At 32.8% G+C, this 20,341-nt stretch overlaps 1 protein-coding gene across 1 annotated transcript in view; it reads left to right on the top strand.

The window, feature by feature from the left end:
- The window catches only part of LOC140435687 (uncharacterized), a 113,606-nt gene that overhangs the window by 62,536 nt on the left and 30,729 nt on the right, over positions 1 to 20,341 (top strand). The window contains exons 10-12 of the mRNA XM_072524408.1: positions 724 to 849; positions 6,203 to 6,409; positions 18,217 to 18,326. Of these exons, the coding sequence (XP_072380509.1) occupies positions 724 to 849; positions 6,203 to 6,409; positions 18,217 to 18,326 (443 nt within the window). The remainder of the gene's footprint in view (positions 1 to 723; positions 850 to 6,202; positions 6,410 to 18,216; positions 18,327 to 20,341) is intronic.

The following is a 20,341-nucleotide window of genomic DNA, read 5'->3' as shown; positions in this document are numbered from 1 at the left end:
TACAACAATGGAGGCCATGGTTACGAAAGAGAAGCAGAGGCAGACCACAAATGAGATGGGCTGATGATATTAAGAAGATCGGAGGACACACCTGGAAGCAAGTGGCGTAAAATAGAAGACACTGGATTTATTTGGGGAAGGCCTATGTCCAAAGTTGGATTACTGAAGGCTGAAGAAGAAGAAGACTGGAATTAAACTGCTATGGTAAAAATTAGAGATAACTACAGCGATGAAATCTCCATACAACGAGAAGTCAGACAAGGTTGCATTTTATCGCCAACATTGTTCAATGTTTACTGGGACCAGTTATTTAAAAGGGCACTTGAGAGACAACCATATGGAATAAAAATCAACAGGGAACTACTTAATGTGATTAGATATGCAGACGGTACAGTAATTCTTTCAGATAATATTGAAGGTCTCCAAATTCTGCTTGATCGTATTCACGAGGTAGGAGAGGAAATGAGCATAAAAATAAACTCAAACAAATTTTTAGTGTTTAGTCGTGACCCACATCGCGATGCAAAGCTTCAATTAAATGGAGTCCAAGTTGACATATGAACATATATCCAAAAATAACATATTTGGGAACTGTGATAACGAACCTACTAATATTTAATGGTGTATATATGAGACACTTAACATACATCGATAGCGCTACATTTCAAATGCCTCTAATCATTTATTATTATTTAAACCATCTACCAATTTTTTATTTTACAGGACAGAAATATGACAAATTGGAAATGAAGGCTGCACTTCATGGAATTTTAAGAAGCTTCAGAATGGAAGCAATTACCAAACCAGCTGATATGCGGCACAAAGGGGATATCGTATTAAGACCTGCTTGTGCAATGAGAATTAAGTTTATACCAAGAAATTAAATTATATACGTATTTTATTGTTTTCCAAGTCCAAGCAAGAAACCCAAAAATGTTAACCCTAGTTTATTTTATTTAAATTAATAGACAATCGATAAGTGTTTTATTTTGAGAAAGTAGAAAAGATATTCATAGTATACTATCATCATCATCATCATTCTACATATTATGGTGCAGCCTCCCTTACATAGTCATTTTTCATTTCTGTCAAGACTGTCTGAATTTTACTTGATTTACACTTCGATATGTGCCTCTGGTAAAAAAATCAAAAACCCTGTGTGAAAAAGGACTTTATTTGAATTAACACATACATATTTGACGGGTAGGTGTCCGTCCACTAACAACTGTGCTTCGCTATTCGCCGGCGTGGTCTTCAAATTCTGATTGTGGATTTGCTTTCGCTCTTCGACTCGTTTCTTGACTAGCTTTATTGGACTCGTTTTAATCTTCTCATATGACATATCTGCGTGGACACTGCTACTTTGTCGTATCAGAAAAATGTATGAAGTTAACTTAAAACATATAATGGCGTGAACATGTTCCCCACCTTAGCAAACACTGCCAACAAACTCGACTGCTAACGCTAACTGTTAGAATGTTTAAAATGCACTTAAGCCGAAATGGGTAACGGATACGCCTTGGAAAAAGAACGAGTAATGATACCATTGTCTGTCTTTATCTTGCGTCATATGCCAGTGGAACGATGGAACAAAGAATACATATCCGAACTACAAAAACGTACCAAATGGACTACTACCAACGTTGAAGTTGCGGAACACCCATTAGTGTTCATAAAAGAGAACAATTTACCTCCATTAAGGTGGAAGTGGTAATTGGAACCGGTAATTGGCAGACTGTGGTTATGTTCTTTCAAATTTTAAAAGAAAGTGGAAGTGTTTTCTCTTTTTGTGTGCTCTAGAGAACGTGAAGTTAGTGATCTACAGGTTCTTCCTATATAGGTAGCATCACAACCTGAACATTAAACACCACTATTCATATAATTGATGAGGTCTTTAGAATTAGCTAGAATTTCCTATAGATACTGAAGTCGAAGTGCTCATTTAATCTGGTAATGGTAAGATCAAGAAAGTTAATTGATTGAAATCATTGAGATGAGTTAACATTTGATTTCAGTATATCGGTTACACAATTTGCTTATACGTTTTTCGTCCTATCAGGACTCCTCAGCGCGACTATACAGAAGCTTGTCTCAATTTTTCTAATTTTGTTTTCAAAAACTAAGAAATCTTCGGATTTCCAATTCGAAATAAACCAAACTTCGCTTGAATTCTGCAATAAAGCTGTGGAATAAACTTCTAGAACTTACATGTGGATTGTCTTGCGTATCTTAGCAAGTGAAATAAACTGCTGAAATTACATGATGGAATTTGTTTTACACTGAACAAAGCAAAAATATTAAATCGTCGTATTTTACAAAAGTAGCTACAAAATATAAATCCTCTAATCGAATGATCCATTATTTAATGCTTGGAATATGCAAGGAATAAAATAGAAATTCATATGAAATGAGAAGTAAGCGAAACATTGAATATTTACATCCTATTAAAGCTAATAATTCGTCTAGAGAAAAAATTTATGATTTTTGATGAACATATTTTTTTTCAAGGTTGCACTAATATTGGTAATAATGAGTGATTGTCAGAGTAATTGGACATATTGCATGAAAATTAATAATTTACACGACCTTGGATTATCTCATTTATTAAATGTGCCTAAAACCAAAACAAAACCGCTTCGAAAATTTAGTTACTAATAATAATTATGAAATATGCAAAAAATACAACTTTTAGAACGTTAAACACACTTCCTAAAGGACATTCATTAAAGAATTTGGCAAAATGGAAACATATATTGCTGCTTTTTTAAAAATACCTTTAAAAATAGTAAAAGTCTTGTCTTCTCACTCAATCAATTTAATTTTATAAAATATTTACGCCATACATTCTGAAAAATTTCTCGTGATTCTTGAAATGAGAAATAAATGTTTAATGTATTTTTGCATAGGTACATTTTCTTTTAAAAATTGGGTCACACTTTCTTCGTCTGCTGAAATACTAACTTTCATTATTTTGCCATCTTCAAAATTCTCGTATTCGCGTTTAAATAACCTGAATAAGGCGGTCTCTTAACGATAAGTTGATATGATTTATTGTTTAATATTATATCAATAAGCAGAACCTATTTTTATTTTAAGAGTCTGCATTAAATCGTCGTTAGGAATGAAATATCTCCAATGTAAAAATATCCTAATTTTACAGGAGACACAAAAAACAGTTAAGGTTCATTGTCCATTCGCTTAGCTCGGTCATATTTTGACAGATTCATAGTCGAAAACCTACAACACAAAAATTTATATCTCTCAGTATTAAGAGCTCAAATATACTTACTATTGCAGACTTCTTCCATTGAAAAAAGAAGAATTATTCTATAAATATGGAAGTGTATACTAAACCCATAAAATTTTCCCTGTATATTTAAAATTTAATATTTGAGTTGTAACAATTTAACATATTGTGTAGTAAACATTTGTATTATTCGCGTTGATTTTTTTTTTAGTTACTATAGTTTTATTGTTCTATTATTTTTGTTTAATTCTTTGTTAGTTCTATTTAGTTAATTTATTAGTTCTCTTTTGAATTTTATTATTATGGATAGTTAAAGTTTTCCAACTGTTATGATAAATAAATATATATAAAATAAATATGATAAACATTCTTTAAAAGTTAATATTTTTAGATGAGTAAGGATGCTGTGAAATTACAAGTGAAGTGCACAAAAGTTTATTCAAAATACCTAATATATTTTTTTAATTGTTTGCTGAATGAAACCTTGCTGAGGTAAGTTGATCATTAAAATATATTATTTTCTTACAAACATTTCAAACCAAGAAAATCTTTATTTCAGTTCATTGCGGTGGCGATCTATCACTTATGTATCACTTGAGTCTTCTTGTTCTTGTAACCTTGAGTGACATGATGTGCACACTGGGGTTATATGCTCGTCACAAATATATCGTTTACAATTCTTGCAAATGATTTTGGTCAACCTGGTCCTTCGTGATGTGTAACATAAAGCACAGCGACGACGTTGTGTTTGAACTACATCTTCTGCAGCTACTAGTCCAGCTTCTGCATCGGGCTCTTCCGTTGGTCTTAATCTGCTGAGTGCTTCAGAAAGAGAACGTGGTATACCTTGTGTCATAAGACTTCTTTTTTGGAATTGTGGTAAGGCTAAGTCATGGCCTAGTTTCCGATGAAAAAGGCGACGCCGTATATTCCCTGTCCATTGTCGATTGAAATCACTGGGACAATAATGCCTGCAATGTTCAGTATGAAAAAAAACGGCCATGGTCCAACAACGTATATTTCTAGCAACGTCGTAGGAACACCTGACACCTGACTTGGTTTTATTATAATAGGTGATCATGTCTGGTTTCGTAGCTTGTCCTGACGTCTGATCTATGAAATCATCGTAATGCTAAAAAGATATAACAAGAACATTTCGATTCGTTTTTGGTACGTAGGAAACAATAGTGGGCGGTTCTCCAAAATTAAACATAGTTGACTGTGGTGGTCGTCCTTTTACATTTAGCAGATCTACTAAAAGTTCCCTTTAATTTTTTTTATTGCGCCAAGATACCACAATCTATTACTTTTTATTTCAGTAAAAGTTGCACATCTGCAAGCCAATTATCTGCCGTTATATTGTGCCCAGTTCTATATTTCAGACTTTAACTATAAAAGGTAACTGCATCACACATAGCATAAATTTTTACTCCGTATTTGGATGACTTTGAAGAGATATATTGTTGGAACCTGCAACATTCTCTAAAAGCCTCCAGTTTTTCGTCAATAGTCACACACTGTCCTAGTGAATAGCTATATTTACCATTATGAACAAAATCGTCGAAAAGTTCACGAATCTGCGCAATGTTGTCAACAGCTTTCCATTAAGGTCTTGTGATGTGGTCATCGAAACGCAGGCATCTCATAAGAAAGTTAAACCTTCTGAAACTCATAACCAATCGAAATATTACCACGCCTTGTCCATCTGTACTCCAGAGATCCTCTAACATCATTTTTTTTTAGATATAAAAGGCATATAAAAGCTTTAAGTTCCGTCATGTCTGTCATCATACTTTAAGATGAATGTACTGAACCTGACTATTGTTTATAGGATTTTATCAGAAAATATCTGACTCAAACATTCTATATGTAACTTAGCTAGTCGTGCTTCATGTATTACTCCTGGGAGAAGTGTAACCAGGTCATGTGGCTCACTGCGTCGCTTCTTCGCGCGTAGTGTTTTCATCCATCTAGTGGTTTTATCTTTTCCAATGTAAAATAAGTTGTAAATCTGGTTCTTCTTTTGTCCAACTCTCTTCAGTATCAGAGTTACTAACTTTTCCGTTGGCTAATCTTCGGCATCTGTGTCTTCATTTTCGTCCTCTTCTAACATAAATTTTCGAAGATATTCTACATTATTCGGATAATTTAGGTTGTAAATCTGCTTTGCAGCCAATATACTAAAAATAAAAATATTAAATAACACTCACCTATAATAAGTAGATCGAAAATATCCTAAAATACGACCAAAATAAAACAACACTTACACGTTATGTCGCAATGTATCAATATGATACAATACGCTCGCTTGTATGTAAACACACTCAATCACTAGGACGTTACTTATACGACTGAGCGGTAGACTAAACCGGTCTAGGAAGGTACTATGAAGGTGGGTTCTCCTTACTTTAGGGTTCAATAATATCATTGAAAATTGGCGAGCTTGTATCATTTTGATACATTTGTGACCGACGGAGGGTTAATGAAATACATTTACGCCCTGAGTTGTCGAATGTGGAAAAGCGTGTGTGTGAATGTGGTTCCACATTTAATGTGGAATCCACAACAACAGTGAATAAAGTTAAAATCACAATATTGATTTCCAATTAGCGACGAGGAGACGAAACCTGAAGAACAAGAAGTGTGTGCTTTTACGTTCATAACAAGTAATTTACAATTGTTTTTGCACAAATTTAATTTATAGTAATTTCCATAAATAGATCTACATCCAAACACGGAAGGTGAATTTATAAATTAAAAAATAATATTTGTACAATTGTTTACACTTTCATCATAAACAATGTTACTTTATAGATTTGAAATAAACAAAAAACTATTTAATCTTTATTTACTAATAACAAAACGTTAAGATAAATATTACGAATCTACTTTATCAATTGTTCAACCTTACTTCGGTCCTGAATGTTTGTCATCAATTAGCAGACCATATATAAGATCTTAAGGTAGGAGTACGTCCAGTGCTGAAAAATATTGTGCAAAGTATGGTGTCGTTGTTGTTGTTCGCGATTTTTGTTCCGCTTTTCATTGTTTACTATGTGAAACGCAAACGTAGATACGAGGAGTTTTGGAAACATGTTTTAGCTATTCCTGGACCAAAAGCAGTGCCTATCCTTGGGACGCACTATAAAATTCATACGCCAGGTAATTAAGTAATAATATTGGGCTGTGTGACGAAGCTCTACAAAAATTATTGTCAATCTAATTTAATCAATAACACAACGATTTAGAGGCAACAAAACGTAACTCAACAATTGAATTAATTTAAACGAGTTTCATTCATTTAATATTTGGATATACGTATAACAACACACAGTGGAAATAGCAAAGGAGAAAGTTATATATATATATATATATATATATATATATATATATATATATATATATCTATATATCTATATATTAGTACATTTTTTTTGGCTTAAGTTCATAAAAAAAACATTGTCCATGCTACTAAGACATTTTTATTGACTTTTTTCGACATTTCAGCATGGATATTGCCTTTTTCAAGAAATAATATTGACTAAAAAACATTTTATTAAAAGGCAATTAAAATAATAATAAATAATAAAAGCATAGGACAGACCCATTAAGTCACTACAAGTAAAATGTATTTTAAAATTTAATATGGTGTTTGTTGATGTTGGTTTATCATTTAAACAATCAGTTGTTTTAACATCGTAGGAGTTCTGAGATTACCTATTTTAAATTAGACTGTAAAAGGCTCTTGTTCCTGTTATGTTCACTTTTTAGGATCTTTTTTTTTGTTTTCATGTTTTGTGAGGGCGGTTGAGTTTTTTTTGTCATATTTGTGAAAACCTATTCTTGAGTTAAATAGTTGAGTGATTTGTCCAATAGATGTCCAAAGACCACCACCACGCAATGAGTGGTTCGATGCTGAGTGCAAAGACATTGCAAGAAGAAAGAACAATGCATATAAACTAATGCAGCAAAAAAGAACCCGAGAAAAAGAACAAAATTATAAAGATCTAAGAAGAGAAGAGAAGTACATCCATCGAAGAAAAAAGCGAACTTATGAAAATAGAATATTGGAAGAACTTGAGGCATTAAAAAAGAATAATCAAACAAGAAAATTCTATAAAAATCTAAATAAAGCAAGAAAAGAATTTAAACCAAGGATCGAACTATGTAAGGATAAGGAGGGGCATATACTCAATACAAAAGAAGAAGTATTGAAAAGGTGGGTGGAACACTATAAAGAACTACTTACTATCGAAGTAGAAGATTCAAATCAACCACCCCCAGGAGCAAGCAACAATACACCATTGGAGCCTCCATCAATTCAAAAAGTACGGGTGCAATAAAACGCCTAAAAAATAATAAATCTCCAGAAAGTGATGGTATATCGGCGGAATTTCTTAAATGTGGAGGTGCTACTCTGACTAATCATATATATAAAATCATACTGAGAGCCTGGAATGAGGAACAAATTACGGAAGAGTGATGTACTGGAATCGTTTGCCTGCTACACAAAAAGGGTGATCAATTGAAATCCAGAAAATATAGTGGAATAAACCTCCTTAATACAGCATACAAAATATTTTCGAGTATTTTATATGGTCGCCTGAGTGAATATTCAGAGGAGCTTCTTGGCGAATATCAAAGTGGTTTTAGGCCTGGTCGATCAACAACAGACCAGATCTTTGTGCTAAGGCAAATACTGGAAAAAACCAATGAATTCAATATCGACACATATCATCTTTTCGTAGATTTTAAATCGGCCTATGATAGTGTCCTAAGAAATAAATTGTATGAAGCCATGGATGAATTCCACATCCCCGATAAACTGGTAAGATTGGTTAAGGCTACAATGCGTAAAGTTGTTTGCAAAGTCGAAATACGGGGCGAACAATCTCAGGAATTTGAAACGCATGTTGGGCTGCGACAGGGAGATGCGCTGGCGTGTATCCGTTTCAACATAGCTCTAGAAAAGGCGGTCGGGGATGCCCAAATGGACAACAGAGGAAACATTTTTTAATAAATCATCCCAAATTTTAGCAGATGCAGATGATGTTGACCTAGTTGCCCGCACAACACGCAAGCTAGAAGAAATGTATACCACCTTGTCAAATGCCTCAAAAAATATGGGCCTGCTAAAAGTAAATGAGAAGAAAACTAAGATAATAGCATTAACACCCAACAATAGAGCCAGAAACATCTAACACCAATTCACGGTTGATAACCAAGGAGAACGTTATGACGGAAGAAATCAAGCGAAGAATAATCCTAGCAAACAAATGCTATTTTGAACTGAGTAGACATATGAGAAGCAGACACTTAAGCCAAAAAAAAAAAAAACAAAAATAACCATATACAAAACCCCTATACAACCAGTGTTGACATATGCGGAGACATGGACCATTTCAAAGGCAGATGAAAACCTCCTGCACATATTTGAACGAAGGATCCTGAGAAGAATATTCGGTGGCATCTGTGAAAATGGTGTTTGGAGAAGGAGGTACAACTACGAGATATATCACAGATATAAAGATATATTTGGTGGTAAAGACGTAGTATCCCTTATAAAAATATGAAGACTAAGATGGGCAGGATATCTGGCAAGATCACAGCAGAACAACTGTCCTGTAGCACCAATGCTGATGATGATGATTTGTCCAATATATACCCCATTGCAATTCGAGCACTGATTGACATCTTTTTTACCATTTATTGCATTATTATATTTTATTTCTATAGACTCTAGAAGCTCCATATTTTTCCTGTTATGTTCACTGTTTAGGATCTTAGTATTGTCAAAATCTTATTTTTTTTTCTTTTTGTTTTCATGTTTTGGGAGTACGGTTAAGTTATTTTGTCATATTTGTGAAAACCTATTCTTGAGTTAAATAGTTGAGTGATTTGTCCAATATATACCCCATTGCAATTCGAGCACTGAATTTTGACTCTGTTTCACCATTTATTGTATTATTATTTTTTTTTAGACTCCACAAGCTCACTCTTTTTCCTGTTGTTTTCACTTTTTTAGATATCAGTATTGTCAAAATCAAATTTATGTTTTTTTTTGTTTTCATGTTTTGTGAGGGTGGTTGAGTTTATTTGTCATATTTGTGAGAACGTGTTTTTGTGTTAAGTAGTTGACTGATTTGTCCAATATATACCCCATCGCAACTCGAGCAGAGAATTTCATATACAACATGCTATTTTTTTAATTGGGGATTTTTTGTTTTTTGTTTTGTAAAATTCTTTTTCAATAGATTATCTTGTTTATAAGCAACTGTAATGTTAAGATTTGCAAGCTGTTATGATAAACCTTTTATATAGGAGAGAAATATAGTTTTTCTTTGCCATGTTAGTTTTGTTGTTATTTTTGTTATTGTAAAATTATGCAGTCGCGATTTGAAAGTGTTTTAGATAAGGTAGTGTGGGTATGAATAAAGTGCTAGTGCAGTTTTGGCTTTTTTTATGGCCTGAGGTCTATTGATATGATCGGTTAATCTGATAGCTCTGTCGGTGAGGCCAATATCTACAGATTTTTTTTGAGACAAGGGATGATGAGAGTTGAAATTCAGTTATCTCGACGACCAAGTTTTTTTGGTGTACCATGAACTAGTTATAGTACTATTTTCTCTATGTAAAGTTACATCCAGAAAATTGATTTGCAGAATATAGCGGCGTCTTGAAACCATAGTCATCTGATATACGGTACATACGGTACATACGATATGATTCCTACAGTCTCTCGATTACTTTTTAGGGCAATAGCGTAGATAAAAGCCCAATATATGCGTAAATTTCAATTTCGTTAATGTCTTTCTAACTCGATTGCGACTTTCTACCTCGAACAGGCTTCGTTGATTTGTGAAAGTCACCACATCTCGTACAATATATTCAGAAATAAATAATTTGAACAACTTAGTCATACTTATGGATGTTGGTACACTATGATAAACACAAACGGCAGTTCTGATTATATTTTTTGACCGAATTCTTTTTCTTGGAACAGGTTTTTTTATCCAAAACGAACCATACGTCTTGCAGGTCGTTAATCTCCATCATCTTCTTATCGTCATTGGCATCGCTGGTAATCGCATCTCTTTCTTCTATGATGGGTTTTATGTTCTGAGGTATCATAAATAGGTTCTGTATTTAAGTAGTCATCCACGGGGTTTTCATATTCTTTTATAAGTGATAACATTTATTAGGTCTAAATAATTACACAGTTTAACTCAGTAATAGTTTGTTCATTCTGCTAACCAGAAATATAAGCAGCTTCTTCCAACTGCAAAATTTTTCTTGATCTCGAAGAAAAAGATGTCGCCATTATCAAAATGCACTTTAAATACTTTCTGAATTCCCACGCACTCTTTTCACGGGCACAAATAAAACTCCTCCGTTCTGATCTGATGAAAAAAGTTCTGATCAATAAATATATTACAGACAACCGACACCAAATACCAAGTGGGGTGAATTTTCGCTCCACATGCTCTTACTTTTTTTACAGTAAGTTCTTAATTTTTAGAAATAATTAACAGATTTGTGGTTGTTGCTTTTTAAGCTTATAAAAACAATGTGCTATGATAACAACCTCACAAGTACGCTAAAAACAAAAATATTAAGGGAAATAGGCAGACTGGGGTGAAAATTAGCTGCAATCCACTTTTCAGTTTCTAGGTTTTCTTTTTCTTGGTTTGTTTAAACCCCAACGTTGATATGAACGAAGCAATCTAAAAAATCCTACTTTGATTGAGACGTAACAATTAAATGTCATTGTCCGGCCTTGATTTGTTTTTGAGTGAGTTGGCATTTGATCAGAGAAACGTTTTAAGAATAAAATTTCAAAGTTTATTTAATTCAAGTGTTCATTGAATTTTGAAAAACTGTTCTATTTAACGATGTCACAATACAAATGAAAATTATTGTAATTGATTGTTTGACTAACATCGTTTTTTGAAGTGATTTAACAGATTTGGTATATTTTTTAGAAAGTAATAGTTTAGCATGTTATTCGTTTTATTTATTAGTAAATAATTTGTGTATAACTTTAAATGGATATATTTTTTACTGCAGTATTTATTAAACGGTATTTCTGATTTCGGTATTTCATATCTTTTTTTAGTGCAGACTCCATTAAGATTGGATATAGCCATCGCAAATTCATTTCTATCTTTGGCTTTTCTTAAAAGTGAGTCTTTATTGAACCGTTTTAGTCGCGAATGTTTTTCAGCGAGGATATTTGTCTTCAACTAGGACCCAGTTTTCTTCGACTTTGCACTTTAAAATCAGCTGCACGAACTCGTACTTATCATTTTACAAGTGTGTGCCCAAATATGCTGTCTTTCTCCTTTTAATGGCGATCAAAAGATATTTGTCTCTTTGCATTTCGTTCGCAATATGATCTGTCCATGATATTTTAAAAAGTCTCCAAAAAAGCCACATCCCAAAAGCTTCCAGCTTTCTCATTAAGTCAACATTAATAATCCAGGCTTTGGCGACATAAAGAAGAATAAAGTGGGTATAACATTTTACCATCAGATATCTGATTTGTTGGGGCCTGAATGTTTGGTTACTCATAAATATATTCATCTTTAAAAACGCTGCTCCTCTGATTGCTCTTTTCTTGGTAGATCTTTGAGATTTTATTTTGTCTACTTTTTCTTCTTCTTCTTCTTCTTCTTCTTCTTCCTTTTTGTATGTAGGCTTTAAAGTCCGTTTCTTCTTCAATATTAGCCGTTTAAATTGTTTAAATTATCGCACCATCTTTTTTTTGTGCTGCCAATACTTCTTCGTCCATTTGGTGACTTATCTCGTGCTATTCGTACTAGTCTATCCTCTGCCATTCTACTAATGTGTTCGTTCTACTCCTGTTTTCGTTTTGTCACCCATCCATGTATGTCGTCTATATTGCATGCTCTTCTTATGTTTTCGCTTCTTTTTCTATCCAACCTACTTGTCTCTGATGTCCGTCGGAGTGTTTTCATCTTTGTTGTTTCTAGTAGTCAGGTGTTTTAGATTTGTCAGGTCTTGTCTTCGCCGTGTATGTTAAAATAGGTCTAATTGCTAATTTATAAATTCTTATTTTTTTGTCTTGTCTTGTTTGTTCTTCCAGATTGTGTCAGTAAGAGATGCCGCCGCTTTACTTGCTTTTAAGCTTTCTTTTTGTACTTCTTCTTCAACACCTCCGTAACTAGTTATATCTATTCCTAGATATCTAAAACTTGCTTCCTGTTTATTATTTTCCCATCACTTTAAATTTTACTTCGTAGTGGGTATTTAGATATTGTCATACATTTGGTTTTTTCTACTGATATTATCATATTGTATTTCTTGGCTGTTGTATTGAAGATGTGTGATAATCTTTGGAGCTCTTCTTCTGTCTCGGCGATTAATGCGGCGTCGTCTGCGTAACATAATATTTAGATTTCTTTGGTTCCCATTCTGTATCCATGACCTTTACGTACTGCTTGTATTATTTCGTCCATTATTATATTAAAAAGAAGTGGGCTTAACGAGTTACCCTACCCCGCTTTGTACTGGTATACACTGTATTAGTTTTCCATTTAACTTTGCCTTTATTCGATTAAGGAAGTTGATGTTTTCGGTGGTTTGTATAATATTGATTGATATGTTTCTTTTATACAGTAAGTGTAAGATGTCTTTGATTTGGATGTGATCGAAAGCCTTTGTCAGGTCCATAAAACATAGATATGCTGGTTTATTGTACTCGATGGCCTTTTCTGTGATTTGTCTTAGTACAAATACGGTGTCTCCGCAAGATCTTCCGGATCTGAATCCTTGTTGTTCATCTGATAAAGTTGTTAGTTTATTGATTTTGTTGGTTAGGACTTTTGTGGTAATCTTAAGTAAGGTTTTCAGTAGATTCATACCTCTATAATTGTTGAGGTCTTCTTTATCTCCTTTCTTGAACATTGGTATCATTATGCTGTTTCTCCATACCTCTGGTATCTTTCAATATTAGTTTTTGTATAAGTTTTGTCATCTCTAGAGTTATACTTTCTCCTCCGTGTTTTAGAAGCTCGTTGGTTATTCCGTCTGGTCCTGGTACCTTTCTATTTTTGAGTGAATTTATGGCTATCTCTACTTCATGAAAAGTGATTTCTATTTTGTGTCTTAATTCAGGTACGTTATTGTGTTGATTATTATTTTCCTTTCTTTTAAGCAGTTCCGTCAGGTATCTTTCCTATTCGTTTGCTGATACGCTATTGTAGTCCACTTGTTCAATATCTTTATTCTTTATCTAAATCCTTACTGATAAACATGGCTTTTGTTTTCTTTATGTTTATTATTGAACCAAACTATTCCTCAGTATCGTAAGTTGTGTTTAGTATCGTCTACACTCTGTCTCATTTTCATCAACAATGACTTTATCGTCGGCGTAACGAGTGGTATTTAAAGTTTCACCATATATCTTGATCCCTTCTGTATATTTTTTAAATGCTTGTGAGAATAATTCTTTGGAATATATATTAAATAGTAACAGCCTTATCTTATAATATCTGATAATCTGTTACCCATGCGTTATATTTCAATTTAATGCTACCACAGTCTGTTGGTTCCAATAGAGATATCTCACTATGTTTATATCGTTTCTGTCGAGTCCTTTTCGCTTTTGACATTCTATGAGAATGTTATGCTTAACCGTGTCAAAAGCTTTTTCACAGTCTATAAAAGCGAGGTAAAGATCTTTTTATAAGAGCTGTGAAACCATATAGATAGACCTCCCTTGTTCCGAAGCCGGTACGAAAGCCAAACTGTCTATTAATTATATCCGCTTCATATTTTCTGAATATTCTTGTATGTTTCATCTTTGAAAAAGTTTTTTAATAATTGTGATACTAAACTGATCAATCTATGATCATCACCGTGTTTGGGGTTCTTGGTTTTTGGTAGCAATTAGTAGTCATTTTGTTGGTATTTCAGCAGATTTGTATATTATTTGTTCTCATGTCTTCGGTATAAATGAACTAAATTATTTATTATATATCGAGGTCAAGATTCGAAACTTCTACAGTGTAGTATTCTTTCCGATTACTCGATATCTTTACGTGGTTTTTAAATATCTCTATAGTTTGTTTAGGTAAACATCTTCAAGATTTATTTATAAATAAATTTTTTCCGTATATAATTGTATAAATATAAACAATTAGTAAACATATAATGAATGATAACACTAATAAAACACTAATTTTAACATAAATATAGCAAAATATAAATACATCAACATACACCAAATTTTAGCACAATATTTATATGAGAAACTACAATATTTTTGGAGAAGATTCAGTTTCTAATTTAATAAGTGTATTAAGTGTATTGTGTATTGTCCTTTTTCCTTTTCTTCTTCCCCTTTATAAATAATTATATTTGTTCATTGCCGGATGGATATATATATATATATATATATATATATATATATATATATATATATATATATATATATATATATATATATATATATATGGAAGGTTATCATTAATTTGGGTGTGTATTTTCGATAAACAATTTCATAACAACTATGTATGTCTTTAGTGGAGTATCTATACAAAGAAATAAATAAACAGGTAAAATGAAATAAGAATAAGACTTACTCACAATCAATATATTCTACCACCAACCACCGATCATCATCATCATCATCATGCACACTCTTCTGTCCACTGCTGGACATATATCTCTCCCATTTTTTGCCACTCTTCCCTTTTCTGTGCGTCTTGTGGCCATTTCTTGGGGATTCGTTTAATGTCGTCCATCCAGAGTGTTGGTGGTCGTCCTCTGCTGCGTTTGTCTTCTCTTGGGCGCCAATCAATTAGTTTTCCGGTCCATCGTGAGTCTTTTAGTCTCGCTATGTGACCTGTCCAATTTCATTTCAGCTTGGCTCATACGTTCGACGACATCAGTGACACCTGTTCTTTTCCTTAGGTATTGGCATGCTCCGTATGTCTTAATAGGAAGAATGCATTGGTCAAATGTCTTCCGTTTCATAGCTATCGGGATGTTGCTCTTAAAGATATCTCTTAGTGAACCATACGCTGACCAAACAAGTGTTATTCGTCGTTGAAATTCACAGATCTGATTATCCATATTTCATGACCTATATATATATATATATATATATATATATATATATATATATATATATATATATATATATATTCTACCACTTAATTTTGGATGGTTAAGTGTTCGCTGGGAATCAAAGTTGTCATAAATTTGGTCTTATTGATGTTCATTTTTAGACATATTAATACATTTTAATAACGTATAGCGGTAATAACGAAGATACGTTTTCTAATTCTTGTAGCATTTGTTGTGCTTTACGTAGATCTTCGGTAATAAGTACTATATCATCGACAAAACGCAGATGATTGAACATTTCTCCGTATTCCTCTATTTTTCCACTTTAGCATTTTAAAGACGTATTCCAGGACCGTTATAAATAATTTACTATCTCACCCCTCACTTTATATAAATTTCTCTGGTGGTAATATGTAGTTTTACACGCATTGTGGCATTTTCGTACAATATTTGTACTAACTTTGTAAGCCGGTAGTCTATTCTACTATTGTTCAGAGCAATTATAATGCTGTCTAATTCCACGGTTACGGTATCGAATGCTTTGTGAAAGTCTACAAAGATAAGTACCAGTGATCTGTTATATTCTATAAATTTTTCTATTGAGGTTTTTACTGTTTGTAGGTGATCATTTGTTCCGAATTTTAAGCGGAAGCCATCCTGTCCTCGGGGCTAGTAGAAATCCAACTTTTTCCTAGTCTTGTGGTAATTATTCGGGTAAACATTTTATAGATGTGGTTCAATAAGCTGATTGGTCTATAGTTTTCTAGTTGCGCCTTGTCTCCTTTCTTGTGTACTAAAATTGTTACTGCATTGTTCCATGTTTCCGGTATGCAACAATCTGTTAGGCAAAGGTTAAATAAAATTTTTATTTGGTTGAGAAGGGCACATCCGCCCATCATTACAGCTTCTATAACGACTCCAGCTTCTCCTGGTGCTTTGTTGTTTTTCATCCTTCTCATTGTGTCTTGAATTTGGCTTAATGATCTCTGGCTTGAGCTCTAAACCCTGGTTTGATCTTTTCTTTGACTTGTGTATAGTTCTTGATATAAGTCTTCAACTATGTGTAGTAGTTCTTCTCTATTTGATATGGGGACTCCTTCTTTGTTCTTAAGTCACTTTTTTTTTCTTCGGCAATGCTTTAGTTTTCTTTGGTTTCTCTTCTAGTTTCCATTAGTTGCTTTGTTTCAATGGTTATTGTTTCGTCTTGGCGTCTTTTAGGGTAGCATTTTACTTGAGCCTCTCAAATAGCTTCTACGATGTTTTCGTTTAGGGTATTTACATTATTTATGCATTAATTTTGTTGTAGGCTTTTATTGATATTGTCTTGGTATTCATTTAAATTTGTTGGGTCGTTCCATATCGCGTTGGCTTTCTTCCTAATCATTTTGGATCTTTCTGTTAATAAGTCTAATTTTAGTTTGGCTCTTACCATTCTATGATCGCTACCTGTGGTAAAGCTATTACATGTGATATAGTTGAATATATGTTTTTTGTCACCGATTATCTCGTTTATGATCTTGATATCTGGGCTTTGCCACGTTCATCATCTGTGGTCTTTTTTAGAGAAGAAACTTTTCATCTGGTATAGATTTTGTTGTAATAGAAATTCTAGTAGTGTTTGTCCACGCTCGTTACTGCCTCTGGCTCCAAATTTACCTAGTGCTGTTTCATGTTCATGTTGCTTCAAACCGATCTTTGCATTAAAGTCGCCGCATATACTCGTGTAGTGTGTTGGTGTTTCTTTCAGTTCCGTTGAGATATCATCGTAGAATTCTTCAATCTGCTCATCCGGATGGTCCGTTATTGAAGCATATACTTGAATAATCTTTATTTTATACCTTCGGTTTAGCTTTGCGATTAAATAGGCTACTCTTGTGGATATGTTTCTTGTACGACCGCTACTATACTATAATTTGCTATGGATCTTCAGGTCAACGGTACATGGTAAACTAAGTGATGCCGATACAAGGCATTATTATTATATCTTTAAGAAAACATAGTTAAAAAACCTGTCATGATAAACTGGTGACAGGTGATCATCGGTTTTACTGCAATTATTTAACGAATAAACGGATAGTTCTTGAGGGGAAAAGATATTAACAACTAAGCTAGGAATATATGTATTATATAAATTGTTTGTTGAAAATGAAATGTGATGTTATTATTATTTAAAAGTTATTTATAGTGATTGAAAAAGTATATTTTGAAATCTGTGTTATCAATTAAAATTATTTATCTAGAACAGACAGCACTGTAACAAGTGAAAATAAAATGGATGTTCTATTTTCGATGTAAGTTTGAGTGTGCAATTACTCTAACATTTTTGGTCTATATTTGGACAGAAAAGAAATTATTTTGATGTTTATTTCAAAAATTAAAATTAAAAGTTAAAAAAAAATTAAAGATCAAAATCATTTAAGGACAAACAGAACACATTCAAAAGACAAAACAGACATTTAATTTAAACAGACATTTAAAAAGTTAAATGTCTGTTTTGTCTTTTGAATGTGTTCTGTTTGTCCTACAAATAGTGCAAATTAAGATCATTAGAACCACAATGGGACCATACAAAACAAATCAAAATGAATCTATAAGCAGAACAAATGCAGAGATTAACAAAGTATTGAAAGAAGATATCGTGACCAAAATAAAACAATGTAGAACTAGATGTCTAGGTCACATCTAGCGAGTAGGAGATGAAGCAGAAGAGAGAGAGCCATAATAATTTTTAATTTAAAATTGCCAACGATAAAAAAGCGAAAAATAAAGGAAAAAGAACGAAAGTTAAAAGTAAATGTTTTATAAAAATAATAATAAAAATATATTTCTCCTTCCATTTTAATAAATTTAATTATTATAAAAAACTGTATTTTCAGAATCGCTCTTTAAGAATGAAAGGGAAAACAGCAATAACTATGCTCCTATCTACAGACTATGGACTTTTAATATGTCAATTGTTTGCTTGGTGAACCCAGAGGATATTGAGGTAAATATAAAATAAATTATAAAAATTGTAGGTAGAAATAGCACTTTCAAATATTCATTACAACCTGTATGCATGGCCAACTTCTATAATTAAATTTCTTCATAAATTTTGATTTTGGAAAACACCAATACAATCCGCTTTACAGATATGTCCTGCTTAAGTATCTATAGATAAATTCACATTCAGATGGCAGCGTTCCAGAGATAGGCCTGTACTTTCTATATGCCAGAAATAACTACATTGTTGTCAGTTTTTAATCGTACCTACAATCGTACGTTATGGGCCGGCTCCTATAAAAGAATTATAATTTCGGAAATATTTATGAATGTGAAACGGAAAAATACTACATTTTTTTAATTATATAATTTTTCTGTTGGTATTTTAAAAATAGAAAGTTATATTTCGGAAATCTGGTCTTTTCGGAATTATATCTTCTGTTCAAAATTGTTTACAATTCGTGGAAATGAAATAATTATTTGTATAATCCGTTTTTGATCTTAATGTCCTTTTAATGACACACTTTCTCTACCTGCATTTACAGTTACAGACATTAAAAAATAATTTAGAATTAAAAAAATATACCTATTTATAAATTCAAAATTATTGTCTAATGCCAGCAATTATAAATTCAGGTAAATACTTGAGAGTCATTAAAAGAATTTTCAGTTGATATCAGACGTTTGTGTCGTGTCAGTGTCAAAATGGCCGCGAGTGTAATAAAATTCAAAAACGGTAATTTGGTAAATAGTGAATGCAAAAAAATAGTGTTAAATGTTTTTAAGTATTTATCAAACAGTAATAATGATAAAAGTGTATCAACAATAGTGCGGGAAGTTTCTGCTATGACTGGAGTCTCTGAGCGAACGATATTCCGATATAGAAGTGAAAGTAAAAATGGTCCACTCGTAACTCCTATAAGAAAAAAAAGAACCGGTTATTTGAATAGTCGTGAGAATAGATATGATGAAGCAACTCGGTCTAGAATAAGACAAGTAGTGCACGGTTTTTTTATGGACAATATTCCTCCAACCCTTGACGTAGTACTAGAAAAAATTAAGCAAATGGAGCATCTTCCGAATTTTTCCAAGAGTACGTTGAGAAGACTATTGCACGACATGGGTTTTATATATGGCAAACAAGGTAGAAATTCAATATTAATAGAAAAACAAGAAATAGTCGCTTGGAGGCGTCACTATCTCCGGGAAATAAAGAAACTGAGGAACGAAGGAGCCAATATCATTTATATGGACGAATCATGGGTTAATACTGGAATAACCAATGGGCAAGTATGGCAAGATACAACAATAAAAAATAGCCGACAGGCTTTCGTAAATGGACTTACCACAGGTTTAAAAACTCCGACCCGAAAAGGACCAAGATTTGTTTTAGTCCATGCAGGAAACAAAGACGGATCTGTTGAAGGTGCTGACATCACTTTTCTTGCCAAAAAAGGTGCTGAAGATTACCATGAAGAGATGGACGGAGATCTATTTGAAAAATGGTTTGAAGAGATGTTAATACCGAATCTCCCAAAAAATAAAAAGAATGTCATTATCTTGGACAATGCATCTTATCACTCTAGGAAATTAAATTTTCCCAAACAATATTGGGTGAAACGTCAAATTAAGGAGTGGCTCTATGAAAAGGACATTTATTTTGAAGAAGATTACTTAAAAAATGAACTTCTGGAAACTGCTAATGTATTTAAAAATATTTATGACAAATACAAAATTGATTGTATTGGTGAAAAATACAGGAATCACAGTGACGAACAATGCCGCGTAGATGTACATATCTTAAGACTTCCGCCTTATCACTGTGAACTGAACCCAATAGAAATGGTGTGGAGTGAACTGAAACGATACGTGTCCTCTAAGAATTCAAGTTTCAAACAAAACGACGTTAAAACATTGATTTATGAAGGTTATGATAAAGTACAGAACAATGGACATTGGAAAAATTACGTCAACCATGTTATAAAATTGGAGAATAATTTTTGGACAGTAGACAACATT

Source organism: Diabrotica undecimpunctata, chromosome 3, assembly GCF_040954645.1.
Source record: "Diabrotica undecimpunctata isolate CICGRU chromosome 3, icDiaUnde3, whole genome shotgun sequence".
In the NCBI taxonomy this organism is placed as follows: domain Eukaryota; kingdom Metazoa; phylum Arthropoda; class Insecta; order Coleoptera; family Chrysomelidae; genus Diabrotica; species Diabrotica undecimpunctata.
Note: the sequence above shows the minus strand (reverse complement) of the source record. Positions and strands in the feature narration are given on the sequence as shown.